At 42.6% G+C, this 21,036-nt stretch overlaps 1 protein-coding gene across 2 annotated transcripts in view; it reads left to right on the forward strand.

Annotated features, from left to right (window-relative positions):
- The window catches only part of HMCN1 (hemicentin 1), a 275,559-nt gene that overhangs the window by 78,358 nt on the left and 176,165 nt on the right, over nt 1-21,036 (forward strand). For both annotated transcript variants that reach the window (XM_060276655.2, XM_060276656.2), the window contains exons 11-18: nt 2,712-2,987; nt 9,823-9,964; nt 11,338-11,465; nt 12,962-13,075; nt 14,052-14,210; nt 15,088-15,282; nt 17,324-17,422; nt 19,758-19,885. In XM_060276655.2, the coding sequence (XP_060132638.2) occupies nt 2,712-2,987; nt 9,823-9,964; nt 11,338-11,465; nt 12,962-13,075; nt 14,052-14,210; nt 15,088-15,282; nt 17,324-17,422; nt 19,758-19,885 (1,241 nt within the window). The remainder of the gene's footprint in view (nt 1-2,711; nt 2,988-9,822; nt 9,965-11,337; nt 11,466-12,961; nt 13,076-14,051; nt 14,211-15,087; nt 15,283-17,323; nt 17,423-19,757; nt 19,886-21,036) is intronic.

The following is a 21,036-nucleotide window of genomic DNA, read 5'->3' on the forward strand; positions in this document are numbered from 1 at the left end:
GATATATAGTTCGCCTGTCTTCCCAAGTGATGTGTAAAATTTTTCGGAGACACCGTTGATGGAATCTTTTGAGGAGTTGGAGATAGCATTTATAAGTGGGCCATGTTTCACAAGCATATAGTAAGGATACAGTAGTAACTTGGTTTACAAACTTAATCAGTTACAGAAGTCCATTCTTAAACCGAAGCCGTTATTAAACCCAGGCGCGCTTTCCCTAATGAGGCCTCCCGCCGCCAGTGCTCTTCCACTATTCGGCTTCCATTCTTAGACCGAGGTAAAGTTCGCGAACCAGGACACTAGTTCTGGTTTTGCGGAGTTCGTAAACCGAATCGTTTGTAAACTGAGGTAGTACTGTATTTACTTTTAGCCTCTGTGCTGCAGGAGCACTATCCGTGGTCCTGAAACCCATACCTTAATCTCTCTCCAAGGTGCTGACATTTATTTTTTGCCTCCCTTTGCTTGAGTTATCTCCTAGGTGGTGGGCATCCCTGCAGATCACAACATAAATTGATTGTTATGAAAACTTCATCCCCCAAAGGAACTTGCAAATGCAATAGCTATTAGCTACGTTAGCTGAATGGAACCTCCATATGTTCAGAGGCGTGATGCTTCTGAACATCAGTTGTTGAGGACCAAACGTATACTTATTTTAGACGGCTGTTTCAGACCACATGTGATAATTCCTCCAGAGCAGCTGTATCTTTGGCCACCTTAACCGGGATCCTTCTCTGGGATGAAGTTGAAATCTTCATGTGAGGAAGTAACATCAATGGGTGCCTGTCCTGCCATATGCATTATACTCATTGACAGGAAATAGGTTGAGAAACCATTTCTTGGCTCACTAAAATCTGGTCCTCCTGCTGGACTTCCTTGGCATGGTAACTTCCCTGTTTGAGAACCAGAACTTGCTGGAAGGTACAGTAATTGTTTGCAGGAATATCCACTCAGTCAACATTCAGAAGTTTAACCACCAGTGAACTATATATTGATGACGGCTATTTTTTACCCTTGCATATAATTCCAAATACATTAAATGAATAAATAAGGAGGTGTTCTGAAAGCAACCATAGGATTGAGGCTTTCATTATATGATATACGATTTCTCAACCGACAAAGAAAACAAGTTTAACAGTTTAAAAAACCACATTGACTCCAAATATAATAGTCAAAGAGGCAAGGTCGGCTCAATATTGTTCAACGGGAGTTTTAACATATGGTTGAAATGTCTATAAATGTCTCGGAAGAATTCAAAGGAACTCTGTTATGCAAAGATAAATGTGGACTTGTAAATCAGTGCTGGCATGAACATTCCTGTGTCCTTAGTTTAGTTTTAGGAACTGTAAATCTTTCTAAAGGCAACTCATAAGAAAGAATGAATGTGAAATAATAAAGTTTTTACAGATTTTTTTGTTTTCATAACTAAAACTAAAAACTAAGAGCTAGATATATACATACCCTTACCAGTCTCCCAGGATAATATTTCTTCCCAACTTACTCAACTGAGGATAATATCCCAAGCATTTACATTTTATTGGACTCTCTGACACAGTGGATCAGAAATTATTCTTGCCCTTAATTATATGAAATGGCTGAAACATTCCTCCATGGCAGAAACAACAAACATTTGAAGCATTTATTCCCCAACCCTTCCAATATTAAAGCTGAAAATGTCATATGGCTTGTTAACTCATGTACTTTTACTACCTACCTATGGCAGCATGCTTTGAATGTGAGGAAGATTTGCCTGGAAGTGAACCAGCTGTTGGCCTGTACTATTCATAAAAATGTAAAGGGTAGTTGGAAATTATTTCCAAATCGTGCTCTAAGGGAATATAAAACTGTGTCAAGAATGCCGGCTCTGGTCTCAAAATAATGTATGCCCATTGAGAAAGTGGATATTTGGAGAGGGAAATACTGTTCTATTTGCATGGCATGTTAAGAGTTTTTCTAACATTCCTGATTTGAGGGTTGGAAACCAGATGGGAGAAGAATTAGTTGTTGGTGGGAGAAGGAAGGATGGGAGAGGACACCAGTAGAGGGACAGGACTAAAAATCTAAGACGTAAAACCTTCACTCCTCATTAAATCCAGGATGTGGGGATGTGGAGCTCATATTCTGACATTTTTAAAGATATCCATGTAACGAGAATGGCAAGAAACATGTTTTCCCTTTCAAGGGAATAACAAATAAGGGAAACGCTTGCAAAAATCATTTTCTGCACAAGGGCTTGGTTTTTATTCCATGTGGAGTACCAACAAAATAAAGATCTGTTCTCAGACAATTATACTCTCACTGGATTCATTTGCATGGAGCCCTGTTCAATGGCATGCTTGGTCTCCTTTATAATCCATCCTTAAGAACTGCACCACAAACAACAACAACAACAACTTATTACTTAGACCCCAGCCACATGAACATGTTGGAATGAAACATAATCCTTTCCCCCCTGAACAAGCAATTACCATATTTTCCCGTGTATAACACACCCCTGTAAATAAGACACCCCCTATTTTGGGGAACTCAGAATTAAGAAAATGGGAGATTGCCCCCGTGTATAAGACTACCCCCCTTTTAAACATTATTTTAAAGTAAAAAAACACCCTAATTTTATACACTGAAAAGTACGCTAATCACTGCTTTGCCTTCTCTTTCCTGGTGTGTTGAACTTGTGAGTGATTCCCCCCTATTTATTCTCGTTTTTCTCTCTGCAGAACCTCCACCTATCGTACAGGTTCCTAATAACGTTACCGTCACTCCCGGCAATCGAGCTGTGTTGACATGCTTAACCGTAAGCACAGTGCGTTACAATCTCACTTGGCACAGAAACAACAGAGACCTGAAGTTCCTTGAGCCCTCCAGGATCCGAATGATGAGCAACCTCTCACTGGAAGTCAAGGCAGTCAAACTCTCGGATGCTGGCGAGTACAGTTGCCTGGCTTCCAACGAAGGTGGCTCCACTGTGGCTTCTGTATTCCTCACAGTGCAAGGTAACAGGAAAATGTTCTCCTCTCCCCCCATTTTTGGAAGAAAAAAAAAAGACAACGTGCCACTTCTTTTTCAGATTGTGGAATGCTCTCCCCAGAGAGGCTCGCCTAGTGCCATCATGACATGCCTTCAGACCCCAGGCAAAAACATTCCTCTTTACCCAGGCCTATGGCTATTAAATAATCTGTGGCCGATGAAAGTGTGGGGAAGTGTGGGGCTGTTATTAACTATTTTATTACTTGTCTGTCAGTATTATGATGATGATGATGATGATGATGATGATGATGTTTTTATTATTGATGTTTTACAATGTGTTTCTAATGCCCTGAGATCGTTTGATAAGGGGTGGTATATAAATCAAATTAATAATAATAATAATAATAATAATAATTGTTGTGTGCTTTTATAAGCTCAGATAGTGTTTTTCTGCATTCCTCCAATTTATATGTGTGATTTTAAAAATCTATGTACAGTGGTGCCTCGCTTAACGAATGCCCTGCTTAACGATATTTCCGCTTAACGAAAGGATTTTTCAAGCGGAGGTTGCCTCGCTAGACGAATTCGTTTTACGAAAAATTCGTCTAGCGAATCGCAGTTTCCCATAGGAATGCATTGAAATTCAATTAATGCGTTCCTATGGGCAAAAATAAAATAAAAATAAATTCAATGCATTGCTATGGGATTCTCTAGACGAATTTTTCGTTATAAGAAAAGACCTGTGGAACGAATTAAATTTGTCTAGCGAGGCACCACTGTATATTCTATCTTTCTGCTTTTTTCCGAAGCGCTGATGGCGATATTCAAAGAATAGACATTCACAGCCTTCTCTTTCAAAAATATAAAGTAGTTGTGATTTAGTTGTGATTCCTGCATTGCAGGGGGTTGGACCAGAGGACCCTCTGAGTCCTTTCTGACTCTATAATTCTATGATTCTGTAAAAAGGAGGATCACATTCACTGCCTTCCATTCTCTTGATGTGATTATGTAGGATTCATTGTGGACATCTTTAAAAAATATGATAGGTTGTAGGACAATCTTTGTAATTCAGTTCTGTCCCCAACCTCTCATTTACTGCACGTGCATTCTGCCCTTGCTCCAAGAAGTTATCTGCTTTTATCAGTTTTATTTTAACAAAATGAAAAGGCTTGGAAATCAAAAGAGGACACAGCTGCCTTTTTCAGTGGGAAGCTTGAAAGGAATTTTAAAAGAATAATATTTGGCTATAAAAAGGGACGAGCTTGACAGCAGAGCACTTCTTATTAACTGAAAGGGAGTTTGTCAGGGGAGAAGCGAATATTTTGCCAAGGCTGCATATTTTACAACTTTTCGTTCAATACCTGCATTTTCCTTTCCTTTTGTGTTCTCGTCCTTTATAGAACAGGAAATGCTCTCAGAGCAGTGCTTACTCATTTAGAAGCTGCTGCCCTGAAATACAAACCCACTCCTAAATTAGTGGATCTACAAAGATGTCTGGAGGCCCTGTGGTTGCTAATTATTGTCCACAGCAGGCTTCAATGGTAATCATTAAGTGCTTTTTTGAAGTTGGCCTCTTCCACAGGAAATGCAGGATTGCGGAGGAAGAGGCAAAGACCAAGAGATATTTGTAATCCTCCTAGTAAACATTCTCTTCTGGGATCAATTACTTACCTATGTGAAAGAGCAAGGAAAAAAACCTAAACAAAATACGTATGCACTGTTAAAACAGCTCTTTGTGGAGTGTCATTTGGAGAGAGGGATGGAGGGACGCCAGCCATCCTGCTATTATTTCAGGCCATACATAATTATGCTTCATGAGCATCTACATCTCTGGCCAGTTGTATACGCAGATGTTTTCAACCTTTTGAGTCCAGGGCTCCCTTGACCAACTACATTCTTTCTTTGGCACCCCTGTGGGGCTCAGGAGCCCAGTTATGTCATCCTTGCCTGGAGAGCTGGCAGCCCCTCTCGCTCCCTTGTACGTGATCTCTCAACCCCCTCTTCTCTCCCCTCTCCTTGGGAGTCCTCTGGGCAGCTGTAGCTTCCGCCCCTGGTCTCTGAGCTGCCACCCCACCCCAAAGAGAAGTGCCTTCTCACATTGCCCCACAGGGGCCTAGGAAGCACCCCCTGGACAGCCCCAGAGGCACCATTCACCTGGGGGAACTTATAGCCAGGGCTGCTGCAACAAACTGCTGTGCAAGCTTTTGGGAGGCAGAGATGTGAGAGGGTTTCAGAGGAGGGAGGGAAGGAAAGAGGGACAGAGGCCAGGGTTGCCTCCGGCACTCCTGACTATCATTCAAGGCACCCCAGGTTGAAAACCACTGGTCCAGTGGGATCTGTAAGTAAATGGATTTCTGTGCTGCATATGCAAAAACATAAAATCCTATTGCTTCATGAAGGGTACATTTCGTTTGGTGACGAAATGAAAAGCGGGCTATAGTTGTAAGATAGGAAATCACAACAAATTATCTTAAATAGCGGGCATACCTGCCAAGTTCCTCTCTGAAAAATAAGGGACCGGACCGGAAGTAGCATACCGGAAGTAGCGCTGCTGCCATTTTGGAACTGGGCGGAGCATGCTCAGAAGTGACTTTTGATGCTGCTGTGCCCAGTTCCAAAATGGCCGCCGCACCAGAAATCGTGCTGCAGTCACTTCTGAGCATGCTCTGCCCAGTTCCAAAATGGCCACCGCGCCAGAATAAACCGGGGAAAAACAAAAAAATCCGTTTTTTCGGCTGGGGACAGAAGCAAGTCCCACTGAGTCCAATGAGGTAAGCATGCATAGGATTCCAGCCCTTAGTGTAGTTAAGCATTATTAAACTGAACTGAAGTGAAGCATGCAATTAGACCTCACTCGAACTCCTGACTGTAAATTCTGCTTTAGCTGTATTGTGCCTGGAATCTTTCTAAATCTGTTTGCATTGCTTCTGCTAATGAATGAAGCTTGAATATTGCAACAAAAACACTTAACATTGATCTACAGAAAATCCAGCACATATTGATGAAGTATGATCCAAGGTAATATGAGCCAGATAATGTTTCCCCATTGGGAAATGTATTGCATGTGTTTATGTAAATACACTTTTTTCCTAGGAATTGGTTCAAAGTTTCCATTCCAGGAACAAAGCAGGAATAAATAAGGAGGGAATGTATTGTATCTGCCTAACTCTGCCCTTTTGGATCTCCTTCAAGCAAGCGGTGGAATTTTTTTAAAAACAACACAAATCAGAATCAAAATTATGTGTTGATCTTCTTGTATTTGTTGTACCATATGCAATCCTAGTGCTAAATGTATCATGGATTTCAGTTTTAACTATTGGTTTTCAGAGAACAAAATGGATGATAAATAACTTTTACTAATTACATATCTCAAGGCCTCACAAGATACCAGAACCATTAGTCTATGCCAAAATTCTGCTCCAAAATAATTTCATTTTTATCAGGGTGGACCTTGTGCTCCAAATGGGTACATTCCATTCTCAAGTAGTACATAGAGTATGCTTAACTTTCATCCAAAATTTGGGGGGATGGACAACACTAACATTTTGGGGAGTGTATTTCATACCCCAACAAGATCTCAAATGTATTGGGGTGGTGGCTTTAGAATAATACAGATAATATTTGTGTCAGATGATGTGTGCTTGACAATACCCTAGCACCCAGAGCCAAAACCACTTATTCTGAGGAGGTAGAATTTGTGCAGAAAACATTTGCACCTGCATATTGAGTAAACGCCACAATTTATGTTCCTTTAATGAGCTGTGATTTTTTATTTTCAATTACAAATGCCTACAAACAACAAAAACTATCTTTTAGTCAACATTCTAGAGGGGAAAACCCAACTTTGGGCAAATCCTCCCAAATGAGGCCTGCTCAGATGATACCAGAGGCAGGTGGCGCTGTGGTCTAAACCACTGAGCCTCTTGGGCTTGCCAGTCAGGTCAGCGGTTCGAATCCGCATGACAGGGTGAGCGCCCATTGCTCTGTCCCAACTCCTGTCAACCTAGCAGTTCGAAAGCACGCCAGTGCAAGTAGATGAATAGGTACCACTGGGGTGGAAAGGTAAGTGGCATTTCCATGCGCTCTGGTTTCCGTCACTGTGTCCCATTGCGTCAGAAGCGGTTTAGTCCTGCTGGCCACATGACCCGGAAAACTGTCTGTGGACAAACGCTGGCTCCCTTAGCCTGAAAGTGAGATGAGTGCTGCAACCCCAAAGTTGCCTTTGCCTGGACTTAACCATCTAGGGCAGTGGTCCTCAACCCCCGGGCCATGGACCGGTACCAGTCCGTGGATCAATTGGTACCGGGCCACCCAAGGAACATTAAATACAATTAAATTAAAATTATTAAATCAAACAATCTAAATAAAATATAAACAATCAACGTCCCCCCCTAAGCGGGCCGCAGTAAAATTATCAAACGTTGACTGGTCCATGATGATACAAAGGTCATAGCTGCCAAGTTATCCCTTTTTTTAAAGGGATTTTCCCTTATGCTGAATAGGCTTCCTCGTGAGAAAAGGGAAAACTTGGCAGCTATGACAAAGGTTGGGGAGCACTGATCTAGGGGTTCTTTACCTTTTCTGAAACCAGGAACTACATTGTGGTTAACCTTGTGGGAAACACTTTATCAGAACCTTGTGGGAAGCACTTTATGTGAGGCAATAGCAATGGCTGTTTGAGACTGTCGATTTACCCTTTGAGAACTTTTCCAATTACAACATGAGTGCTACTTCATGCAAACAGATCCCCACACCTTTCCTGTTTGCTTTTTGTTTACGAGGTACTAAAAGCCCAAAGGTCTTTATTAACTATTCCAATGCATGTTTGCTTCAATGGGAAAAGCACAGGGCAGTTATAACTTTGGTTCCACCACTATCTCCCTCTCCAGGATCATCAAGAACAAAATGGAGGTCATTTTTACTCTCTCTTTGTGTTTGTGTGTAGGACCCCCCCCCCCAAATCAAAATATTTCGGGTGAAAGAAAGATTACCCCAAAGGCATGTTGAGCATTTGGGACAAGGTGGCAGTGTTGTTCGTGGAATGTGAGGAGTTCTCCACCCCTCATGAAGAAAGCAAACTTGCCACGAGAGAAAAACATTCCCATTGAGTCTTTGTCCTTGTTGTGTCATTGGCTACTGCTGGGACAGAAAACAAAGCTGGTAATTGCTTCCAGATGTCATGGTGGCTGGATCTTGCAGCATGCTTTGTTGACTTACCATGGGACAAACCCCTATAATGTGCAAAATGTGTGTCTTAATCCATTATTTCTGAGTACCTCCACTACGTACTAGAATAACAGGGTATTGTCAGAAGCGGTGTTGTTAGGCACACTGTGTCCTCCCATTTGAGCCAATCTCAGTTTCCTAAGGTCAACAGAAGAGTAGATCTTCTTCAAAACCGCAAAACTTTTAAAGCATCCTTCAATCTGTCTTGATTGTTTAAAAAATAGCCCCGGCAGCTTTCCACATCGCAAAACAGTTCAGAACAGTTCTGCCATATACATGGAATATATAAACTATCTGGATTTGATTCCAGTCCAGAATGATTGACAGACTAATCAAGTTATGTCTTTCCTGTCACCATTTGTAGAGCAATTTAAAACTGCTTCATGCTTTACACAGCGTGCAAATCACGTTTACTGTAGCTATTTTTTAAATTACTGTAAAAAACACATTTTGTTAAATTTCACAAATTTCGCATAAAATTCTAATACATAATAATTATTGGCTTCCCATCCCATTTTCCATGGTAATTTTTTATTCTATCCCCTTGCTGCACTCTTTTATATCATAACCATAATAAAATAATCTCTAATTCTTTCTGTTGGTCACAGTTCATATCCTGCTCGCGAATCGATCATATTATAATAATTTTCTAAATAGTCTGAAAAAGACTTCCATTCTTGTTTCCCTAAACATTCCCTAAACATCAATGTATCCCTAAACATTGGTATCTGACATTGGTATCTGAAGAAGTGTGCATGCACATGAAAGCTCATACCAATGACAAAGTTAGTTGGTCTCTAAGGTACTAATGGAAGGATTTTTTTTATTTTGTTTCAACTACGGCAGACCAACACGGCTACCTACCTGTAACTTAAACGTTGTTAAGTTTGCTTATTTTAGCTGTTAGCTTTGTTGATTCAGTTTGCTTATCAGTTCTTTGCTATTTTTATGATATGCTGATGTTTCCTGCAGCATGCACATAAAACTAATCTATTAAAGCACCAGAAGCAAGCTTCTGCATTTATACGCCAATGGTTTTGCAATATCATCATAGCAAAGTCCTTGTTTAGCAAGAAAGCTAACAATCTGCTGAAATGTGAAAAGAAATGGTGGAAAGCTGATACTCTGAGGTCTTTATTGTACGTTCCCAATGGAAAAGCCATTTGCAATTTAGGAAGCAGAATTCTTCCTAAAAGACTTGTTTATTTTGGCATTAGCGCCAACTAATTGTGGGGGGGACTCTCAACTGAATCTCAAGTTGCAAAGAATAGCTCAAGAAACAAAACACAATAATCCTATTGTGTTGTGTTTATGTGTTTGAGTTTTAAAGATGATGGTCCACCAGATAATGCCAATGTTGCAATGCTAGAGGACAAGTTTATACGCGTAAAAGCCCAGGCTCAAAACCTACAAATCATGCAGCACTGTGTGCTCTTTGGCCGATAAGGAGAATTTATTGAGGTAGCTTGAATACTGATCTGTCTCAGAGCTACTAATATGATAAAGCGATTCCTGGATTTGTACCACTTCAGAATGTTGATGAGAGGGGAGTCATGTAAAAACTCCCTCCCTACAGATGTCCAGTAGTAAGATAACATTTGAAATGCCATAATTATGTTTCATTTTATGTAACAGAACCACCCAAAGCTGTTGTCTCGCCCAGGAACCAGTCATTTACTGAAGGATCTGAGGTCTCCATTGGTTGTTCTGCAACTGGCTATCCAAAGCCAACAGTCGTGTGGACACACAACGATATGTTTCTCATGGGTTCCCACAGGTATGTGCATATCTTTTTACCCATATCCTTGCCTTCAGGGGTGTGTGTGTGTGTGGGGGGGGGGTGATCATGAAATATCCTTGACTCAAAATGTTGTGTTATGAAATCTGATGAACAAAGGCCCTTGTTTGATCCTACAGTCATCTTCCGAGGCCCTTATTTGTGTGCCCCCTCCCCGGGAGTTTCAGAGGTTGCCAACATGAGATCGGGCTTTTTCAGTGGCAGCCCCCACTTAGGGAATGCTCTGTCATCTTTCAGCATCTTTAATTTGAAGGGTGTTATTGTGCCCTCTTGTACTGTTCAGTTGGGTTGTGTCTTTTTTAACGACCCATTTATCATGACTACTTCTGTCATGTTGCATTTATGTGTTCTTTTCATGTTGCAAACCACCTTGAGAGCATGGTTTGAACTGTGTAAAGGCGTAGCATAAAGATAAAGTTACGTAGTTAGTGAGGTGGGATCTGTAAGGCCTGGCTTTTATCTGTATAGCCGTGTTTTTAGGTTTATTTTATTGGGCATCCTTAATCATTCTTAAAGTGGCATTGGTTCACTCCGTGAGCAATTAACAAATATAACAAATAAATAAATTCCCCTATTTCAGATAACGCTGGCCTGCCAAGAAGCACTGAATTACAGGAGGGGTGCTACCTGAATCACCTCTCTCTCCTTGTGTACTAGTGTTCCACTGGCACAAAGAGCACACTGGCACACTACGGGGATTTTCCAGAGACAGGGAAGCAGTTTAAATCATCCCCATGTTAATAGAAGTGTTGTTGTTTTTCTTTTTTGTCTGTGTGCAATAGGCTACCAGGTGATAGGGTGCTGTTCAGGGCTGGTTCTAAGGGAAGGCTGGGTGGCACAGGGCGCCCGGGGGGGGGCATGCCGCAGAGCCGCGCGGCGCCCTGCGCCCGCCCACCAGCCGCAGCGAGAAACGGGGTGGGGTGGGGGGCGCTGGAGCGATCTCCGCACCACAGCGCCCGGGCGCCCGACATGCTTAAGACGGCCCTGGTGCTGTTGAAATAGGTCCTGTTGTGGTGTTTTCTGAGGTCTGGGCAAAAAGGAAACGAGACAGATTTAGAGGCTCCTTGTGGAGTCAATGTCTTCTTTTGTTAGCTGTGAAATGATGGTGGTGGTAGTTAACTAAATAGCAAATACGCTTAGCTTCCCCTCCAGAATGTTTTTATATTTTCTGAAGTGGCCTATTATAAAAGTAATCATATGTAAAATGAGAATGTGGGGGGGCACATGTTCTTTACCCATAGAACATCTGTGGAAGTCCCATCTTGCCATGATGCCCTGGCGTTTTAACTTTCATAATATCACAGTTGTCATAGTCACTTCCAGTTTCTGTGGATGCTTTTCTCCTCCCGCAGGTATAGGTTAAATCCTGAAGGCACCTTAACTATAAAAAAGGCAATCCACAAAGACGCAGGACTGTATGGCTGTTTGGCTAGTAATGCTGCCGGAACGGCCAAGGAGACGTCTACCCTCACTTACATTGGCAAGTATCATCAGAAACAAAATGTAGTTGGCTGCTTTCTGTGGGAATGTTGAGGGTGGCAGGAGAGAATATACTGTTTATTAACTTCACTAGCAAGTTCCTTCACTTGGCAGAGTAAATTCCCCTTCTTACGCAGCAGAAAGCTGGTCGCAAACTCGTGTGAGTTGCTTAAGGCAATAAGCAATTCAATCTGGCGTGTCCAGATTGAGATATATTCTAATATTCCTGGTAAGACCCCTTCTGAATCCCTCCTAAAAGAATAAAGACACCACAGGCAGAGGGCCTTCTTGGTAGTGGCACCAGCCCTGTGGAATGCCAGATGTCAAAGAGAACAACAACTACCAGACTTTTAGAAGACATCTGAAGGCAGCCCTGTTTAGGGAAGCTTTTAATGTTTTATGGACTACCGTATTTTAATATTTTGTTGGAAGCTGCCCAGAGTGGCTGGGGAAACCCAGCCAGATGGGCGGGGTATAAATAATTTATTATTATTATTATTATTATTATTATTATTATTGTTGTTGTTGTTGTTGTTGTTGTTGTTACAAAAAGTAGTTGTACTTCCGATCAGGCAGAGCACAGTGTGATCCCTGAAGGCAGGCTTTAGGCTTAAAGTTACAAACATGTACAAACAGGTTTACCCTATTTGGGAGATGACCTGGGGAACTGCTGTAGCAGCCAGCAGTCCAGTCCAGGTGATGAAGGAAGCAGGCAGGACGGACGAACAGGAAGGTCGAAAAAGAGAAAGAGAGAGTAGCAGCGTGACTTGGCTTTTACCAGGTCTGGAAAGGTCACACTCACCCACTAGTCATATGCAAGGAAAGTTGCTCCAGGCCAGTTTTGACTGGCTGGACCAAACGTTCCCTTGCATGTCCACTCTAGCAAAACAAGGAATGTTGTACTTGACTGCTCCTGGTGGGTTACATCCCACACTTTCTTTAATACTTGCTAATCACAATCAGAATGTTGAAAGTGTGTGAATGTTGAAGATCAGTTTGTGAATATTTGAACATAAAAATAAGCCTATACTGAGTCAGATTAATGGTCTCCTATTGTTCATTTTGAGTGCCAATGTCTCTTCAAGACCGAGGTCTTTCCAAATTTGGTTACCTGAGATCTCTTTAAACAACAACAGCTCGAGAACTGCAACCTCCTAATGTTTACTGAGCCATTGCTCCTTGCCATTCATTCCTTTGCGAACACACACATATAAGAATCCATTAAACGTTTTGGATTCAGGTTAGATTCTACTGCCAAATCAGTGGAATGTGTGGACAAAAAAAAAGGAACTTCACCCAGTGCATAATTATTATGAAATAGTTTAGTATCAGATTTGAGACAGTGCACCCTCCCTCAGTTTGATATGCTGTCTAGACATTATAACGACTACATTTTGGAATAGTATTGCTAAGGATCAGGATATACCTTGCCCAGTTTGCCAAAGAAGTTGAGAAATAGTTTCATATTTTAGTGTCTCTTGCCTTGTTCCCCTGCAGAAGTTCCTAAACTGACGGTAGTCCAAAGTGAATTGCTGATTGCTCTTGGAGACACCACAGTAATGGAATGCAAAAGTACAGGAGTCCCACCTCCACAGGTTAAATGGTTTAAAGGTACTTCTCCCAAAGTGATCTTGTTTGGCTTAGCTTCTTTTAAAATATGTATATCTGCAGGAGTGGCTCCACCCCCATCGTCTAGCCCGGATACTGAGGTCTGGCTCCGAGGGCCTTTTGGCGGTTCCCTTGCTGCGAGAAGCCGTATTACAGGGAACCAGGCAGAGAGCCTTCTCAGTAGTGGCACCTGCCCTGTGGAATGCCCTCCCACCAGCTGTCAAAGAGAAAAATAACTACCAGACTTTTAGAAGACACCTGGAGGCAGCCCTGTTTAGGGAAGCTTTTAATGTTTAACAGACTATTGTATTTTAATATTCTGTTGGGAGCTGCCCAGAGTGGCTGGAGAAACCCAGCCAAATGGGTGGGGTATAAATAATAACAACAACTTCTTCTTCTTCTTCTTCTTCTTCTTCTTCTTCTTCTTCTTCTTCTTCTTCTTCTTCTTCTTCTTCTTCTTCTTCTTCTTCTTCTTCTTCTCCTTCTCCTCCTCCTCCTCCTCCTCCTCCTCCTCCTCCTCCTCCTCCTCCTCCTCCTTCTTCTCCTTCTCCTTTCCTTCTTCTTCATCATCAATTCCCCATGAGATAAAACTGTAGCACTTAAGACAGCTCGAAATGGATATCACGGACTTGCTAGCATGGATAGGCCATATTACTGTGAATGAAGTGTGAGATGAATCGGGGGCGAGAATCGAATCTATTTAAAATGCCACTTCAGCTGCTTATGGGGACGGACCCAAATTCAAAAGTTGTAAATATTGTAGTAAACGTTAGAGAACTACTGTTGCATCAAATAGTACTTCAGCGGTACACAACTCCTTGTTGTGTTCTATGTTCTTGCCATTATATTCATCTGGATGCTTGTAGTGAAGCAGTGACTTTTTGCTGTTTCAAAAAAGAAATGAAAAAGCTGTTTTGACTTATTGAAATGAGTCTAGGTTTTTAACTTCCCGCTCTTGTTCCTTTTTGCCTGGATCTAGGTGATTTAGAGTTGAGGGCATCCAACTTTCTTATTATTGACTTCCACCGGGGACTACTGAAGATTCAGGAAACGCAGGACTTGGATGCTGGCGACTATATGTGTGTTGCAACCAATATTGCAGGAAGCACATCTGGCAAAATAACCCTGGATGTTGGCTGTAAGCATAATGGCTTCAGAAAAGACACACACAAACTGTGCAAGATGATCTAAAATAAACTCATGAATATTGTTGATTACAGTATCATTCACATTGTTTGGGGCCCAATGAGATATGTGTGCGAGTGGAAAGGGGTTTCCCAATCTTGGGTGGGTGGCGGCTTCTAGTTTCTAAGTTTATTAGTATGTCATACTATCATTTATACCTGGAGTGAGGGACATTTTTGGTTCCCCAGGACAGATCCTAATCAGGACCAGCTTTGTGGTCCAAATTTGACAGGTGTTTGCAACATTGATGTCTTTTATTAATTTATGAGCAGAGAGCGATGTTTATGTTGCAAATTTACTGTATTGTATGTTGTTGGTTTTCTGTTTTTGTTTTTGTTTTGTTTGTTTTTTGTAGTTTTTGTCTGTTTTAAATTTGGAGGTTTAAGTACATATATGTTGGTATGGGAAATTGTTGTGTGATGGGCCAATGGCCGTAATAAATATCAATCAATCGACAGGTGGTTGGGGGCAATTCAGGTGCCAGTTGCCTGTCATCACAATCATGTAGAATCAGGTAGAATTTCATACGGTACTTTAGTTAAAATGTTTGTCCTCTCTGCTGCTCTGTTGACCCTGCTAACCAATAGGGGGATTTGACCTGAGAGCTAGTCAGGACTACCCAACAAGTTCATGACCAAGCATGGTTTTGAACCAGGGTCTTTCCTTTCCAGTAACATCTCATTAATAGGATCCCACTGAATGGCCCAGCTGTTGCACATTACAAGATAGCAAAGTGGAGTGCTTGGGTTGTCATTTCAAAATAAATACTGAAGCTATATTACCGTTACTGATTCTCTGATGTTTATTTCCCTGCATATCCCCCTCAACAGCTCCCCCAGTTTTCACACAAGAGCCCAGTGATGAATCTGTGGATATTGGCTCAAATGTGACATTGGCTTGCTATGTTCATGGTTACCCGGAACCAAAGGTGAAGTGGCAACGGCTGGACGGTGCCCCGCTTTTCTCAAGGCATCTTGCAGTTAGTTCCATCAGTCAACTCAGAACAGGCGGCCTTTCGTTTAACAGTAGGTAGACGTATACCTGTATATACATATACCTGTGTATGTAAAAGGCAAAGGAAAAAATAATGCACAATACGTAAATCGTTATTTAATGTAGGGTGCTTCCACACAGCAGTTTATGGTGGACCTGGTCACAGTGTCCATGTGATATTGTCCTTGTCAAGAATGCCATCTCATATTATTTTCCCATGTAATCTGGATTCACAATTTCTGTGGGAAACCCAATAAGTAACACAATAAAACCCAGAAACATTGCATCTGGATTAAAGTCAGAAATGAATATGGGTTAGCGCATTCACCATGAAGTTGTTACAGTAAGTGCCACACTTTTAAAAAAAAAAATAGGTGCAGGTACTGAATACCATTGCGTACCTGCAGAAAGAAGCAGTGGCCTTAGCTGTTTCGTGGCAACCTCCACCTCTCACTTTATGGAGTGTGGGGCTTTAACTACCGTATTTTCCCATGTATAAGATGACCCCTATTTTGGGGGACTCCAAATTAAGGAAATGGGGGGAGATTGTCCTGAGTTGTTAAGCTTTTTTTGGGGGGGGGTCCCCACAGTTGTTGAGCTCGCACGCCTCACCAAGGTCATCAGGCGTCTACCCACTCGCCGGATGCAGCCACCAATCACAAGCCCAATTGATGCAGTAGCAGCCAGTTGCCAGCAGGCCTTGCTGCAGCCACCAATCACCCACCCAATCGCCGCTGACAATCTCTTGCTTGTGGCTGCCACCAATCGCCCATCCCCCCCCTCTGCACTATCCGTGTATAAGACGAACCTCAATTTTAAACATTTACTTATAACAAAAAAACACCTCGCCTTAAACATGGAAAAATATGGTAGTTGCTGTTTGAAGGGACTGAGTAGAATTTGGGTGGGTGGATGGAATCCCCTTGTTTCCCCACTGAGACTAATGAGATTGGCACTTGGAGGAGTGGCTGTCAGGGACTTTACTGAAGAGGAATTGTGGAGACTGACCCCCCCTCCTGCATTTCCCGGAGAAGAGGGAGACAGTATAGATTTAGAACAGTGGTTTGCAGAAGGTCATAGTTCAGACGCCGCAGAGGGCAGAAGCTGGGAAATATTGGGAGGGGAGCAGGAGGAAGAAGGAGCACCAGGGGAGAGACAGCTGGCAGATTCACTCTCTTTGGAAAGCTTACCAGACCCGCCCCGCCCCGCCCCCCACCCCCCCGGACCAGGCGTGCATTGAGAGTAGTAGAACAGAAAGCTCAGAGGCAGACAGCACAAATCAGCTGGTGAAAGGCTGGCGTAGAATAGGAGGGACTGAGGGGGTGGGACTTTACTTGGAGCACCGCCGTTATCTAAGAGAGACCACATTCCTTTCTCTCTCTCTGTGAATATTGAATAAACTAATTGGTAAGAACTCTTCTTGTTTATCTGCTTCTTGGCATCCCACCATGGGAGGGATAGGATTCCCTGAAGCCTGACAGTGGCTGGGATTCATTGCTCGTGGAGCATTGAGTCTGGGCAGGTGAGGAAATGAGGGAGGAAAAACTAGAGACATAATGAGGCATTATTGGGTTAAGGGCACCCTTCAGGGATCTGCCAGTGCTTTATGCGTTTTTTGGGGGCAGGACTCGGGGGTATGCTTTAGGCCTGACATGCACATATTGGATGAACACTAGATAGTGGGGTCTCAATACATGTGATGGGTTTATACCCAAGGCTCACCAAACAAGGAGGGGAGTCGCTTTCTCCCCCCCCCTTTCTGGAGACACACAGACTGCCCAGGGGACTGGAGGGATAGTTCCCTAACCAGAGTTAGAAAAAAATCCTCAGCTGTCTGTACTCTTGAATTTGGTTGCTTTGGTTAATTCAGAGTTCCACCATCCTGTTACATTTTTTAATAAATATAACCTTTCCCCCAAAGTTTGGTCTCATAAGTCTATATTGTGGATGTAGGGGCAATACAATACTTATGATACATTTGCACTTACTTATGTTTGTATATGAATATATTGGGTTTTTCCTGGAAAGTTAAGTGCTAATTCTGTTTTTTTTAAACCTTTCATATAATTCTAGATTTGTGGGTCAGTGATGAGGGGACCTACATCTGTGAAGCTGAAAACCAGTTCGGGAAGATTGTCTCACGGCCAGCTACACTTACTGTCACGGGACTTGGTAATTAACTGAAAATATGGGATTTGTTATGGTTGGTTTACCTGACTTCAATCCATCTCTCTTCCTGTATCCAAAACAGAATAATATTTTTCTCCTGGGCCTTCTACATATAGGCTAGGTTTGCATGCAATGCTAAGCTTTGGTTAACGCAAGCCGTGGTTTAAATACCAATAACCAATCATAGCTTGCAAGTGTGGTTTGTTTGTAGGTAACAAGTCATGGTTAAGCCCCACTGGGCTGTGTTCAGACTATCAAGTGAACCATGGTTTAATAAACTGTGGCTTAACATTACCAATGTGGGTTGAACGATGACTCTGAAACAGCACACATGGTAGCATCCACATTTGTGATAAATCCACAACAGATTTTACTTCTTAGTGATGAGTTGTTGGGAAAGCAGAGCAAAAATAGTGTCCTATCTAGATTTCTCTCCTGTCATCTCTCTGATGTTGAGGCACTTAACCAGAAAATTCCTACAAGTGTTTAAACACACACACACACACACACACACACACACACACACACACACACACAGATTCAAGTATAGCTAAATAAAATATCAAGATTAAACAAATACTATATCAAAAAGGTTAGTCCAATTCATAAATTGAATAAAGTAGTGCTAAGTATTTACTCAGTCTGTTTGTAGGAAAGGTTGGTACCAATGTAGTTGAGCAATCATTTTCGTTCATAATAATTATACACACACACACACTGGTACCTTGGTTCCCAAACTTAATCCGTTCCAGAAGTCCATTCCAAAACCAAAGCGGTCCAAAACCAAGGCACGGTTTCCCATAGAAAGTAATGCAAAATGGATTAATCTGTTCCAGACTTTTAAAAACAACCCCTAAAACAGCAATTTAACATTAATTTTACTGTCTAACAAAACCATTGATCCATAAAATGAAAGCAATAATCAATGTACTGTACTATAAAATAAATAAGACAGTATTGTAGATGATTAAAATTAAAATTATTATTTTTCTTACCTGCACTGATGATAGTCATTGTCTGGATGGGGGGCTTTTATCCATTTCCACAGTCACAGAATCAATCAATCAGTAGCCGAACTGGGTTCCAGTTAACAAAAACAAGTCACAAAAATGAAGTCACAAGTCACGAGTCCCATAAAACAAAGAGCAAGCCACAGTCACAAAAACAAAAAAGCCACACAAACAAAAATGCAATAAATAGCAAAAATGACGATGGGGGATGCAAATTAGCAGCACAACAGAAAAAATGGAAGGTGGGAAGCTTTAATTATGATGGGGGGGCACAAATTAGCAGCACAACAGTAAAAACGGAAGCTCAGAAGCATGTTCAGATTCTGAAGCAAAGTTCGCAAACTGGAACACTGACTTCCGGGTTTGCAGCGTTCGATTTCCAAGTTGTTTGGGAACTGAACTGTTCAAAAACTGTATATGTATATATATATGTATATACATGTGTGTGTGTGTACCTCTAGTTGTGTATCCTTCAGGATGTGAATGTGGCAAACCCAGAAGTATTTTTCCGGGTTTCACTGCAGGCACATGTGCAGAAGCGCTCTACGTGCTGTGCGCATGCGCAGAAGCGGCACCTCCAGTTGCAAATTCCTTAGGATCTGACCGGAGCTCCGGAATGGATCCCTTGTGCAACTGGAGGTACCAGTGTGTGTGTGTGTGTGTGTGTGTGTGTGGTATGTAGTATTTATGCCCTGCCTACTAACTGAGGATTTTGAGGCGTCTTATAATTTGGAATAGGGACGCAGGTGGCGCTGTGGGTTAAACCACAGAGCCTAGGGCTTGCTGATCAGAAGGTCGAATCCCTGTGACGGGGTGAGCTCCCGTTGCTCGGTCCCAGCTCCTGCCAACCTAGCAGTTCGAAAGCACGTTGAAGTGCAAGTAGATAAATAGGTACCGCTACAGCGGGAAGGTCAACGCCGTTTCCGTGTGCTGCTCTGGTTTGCCAGAGGTGGCTTTGTCATGCTGGCCACATGACCTGGAAGCTGTACGCCGGCTCCCTCGGCCAATAACGCGAGATGAGCGCTGCAACCCCAGAGTCGATCACGACTGGACCTAATGGTCAGAGGTCCCTTTACCTTTTATAATATGGAATAAGAATGAAAGATATCATAACACATCGCTGCAAAGCTTATCTTGGAATTAATTATTCCAATATATTGCAAATATAATAATATGGTGATCCAGAATAGTTCTTAAAATTAACAAATAGACCAGGATTCTTCTTAAAACACTGTTGGGATTCCTGCACCATCTGTACCAGAGCATTCTTCTTGCATTTTCATGGGAATGTGCACAATTATTGTTTCTTTTTTAAATCTTTGGTACAGTTGCACCTCTAATTGGAATGAGCCCAGCAGCAGCTAACGTTATCGAAGGCCAGCAGCTTACTCTGTCATGTGTGCTGTTGGCAGGGAACCCTATCCCAGAGCGAAAGTGGATTAAAAATAGTATGGCGGTAAGAGCTTCTTTTATTACCAGTCTTTTGCTTACTGGAGCAGAGGGACTATCTCAGAAGGCATAAAATTATAGCAACCGATATGGCATAGCAGATTGCGAACTACGGCAACTTCACTTCTGCAGCCAGCTAGGAAAGTCGCTGGAAGAGTTCAGATGATTTGCATCATGGTTTAACAGATGGTTGACAGCTTTGAAACAAACCAGGATATTAGGCCAAAGTCATTCCAAGATCCATTTAACCATTCTTTCCCAGTTCAGAGGAAATGGAAAACTATAGTTCATGGGAGACTTCCTGGCTTGTTTGCTGACTCACACAAAGGGAAAAGTGAAGGAGGCTGGAGGGGTTCCAGGTGTTTGTGTTTCCTTTTGGGAATGAGTCACAGTGGAGACTGTGATGTCCTTATTATTTATGGTTTATTTACACAACATTGTGTATACAGCACAGGTGACACTATGGTCTAAGGCTCTTGGGCTTGCCAATTGGAATATTGGCAGTTTGAATCCCTGCGACGGGCTGAGCTCCCGTTGCTCAGCCCCAGCTCTTGCCAACCTAGCAGTTTGAAAGCACGCCAGTGCAAGTAGATAAATAGGTACCGCGGTGACGGGAAGGTAAACGGCATTTCTGTGCGCTCTGGTTTCTGTCACGGTGTCCCATTGCACCAGAAGCAGTTTAGCCATGCTGGCCACATGGCCCGGAAAGCTGTCTGTGGATAAACGCCGGGTCCCTTGGCCTGAAAGCGAGATGAGCGCCGCAACCCCATAGTCGCCTTTGATTGGACTTAACCGTCCAGGGGTCCTTTACCTTTTACCTTTTTTGTGTTTCCTCTTGGGAATGAGTCACAGTGGAGACTGATGTCCTTAAACATGGGCAGGCTGGAAGCAGTGCAGTGAAATACGGACACCTGACATTCCCCACAGCTGCATAAACAGCAGAGCAGTTCAGCTCGGAGGGGTGGCAGCAAAAAGGATGACAAGGTTGGGTTTAGTGGAGACAGCAGGAAGGATGGAGGGGGAACTTCAGGAGTGTTCCTGTAGAAAATGTCCATATTTGTCAGAGTTCTCTCCCTCCCTCCCTCCCTCCCTCCCTCTCCACACACACATGGTGAGTGGACCACAGAGATATGGGATCAGAAAGCCCAGTGATAAGCA

This window comes from Zootoca vivipara, chromosome 7, assembly GCF_965207765.1.
Source record: "Zootoca vivipara chromosome 7, rZooViv2.hap1.1, whole genome shotgun sequence".
Taxonomy (NCBI): Eukaryota; Metazoa; Chordata; class Lepidosauria; order Squamata; family Lacertidae; genus Zootoca; species Zootoca vivipara.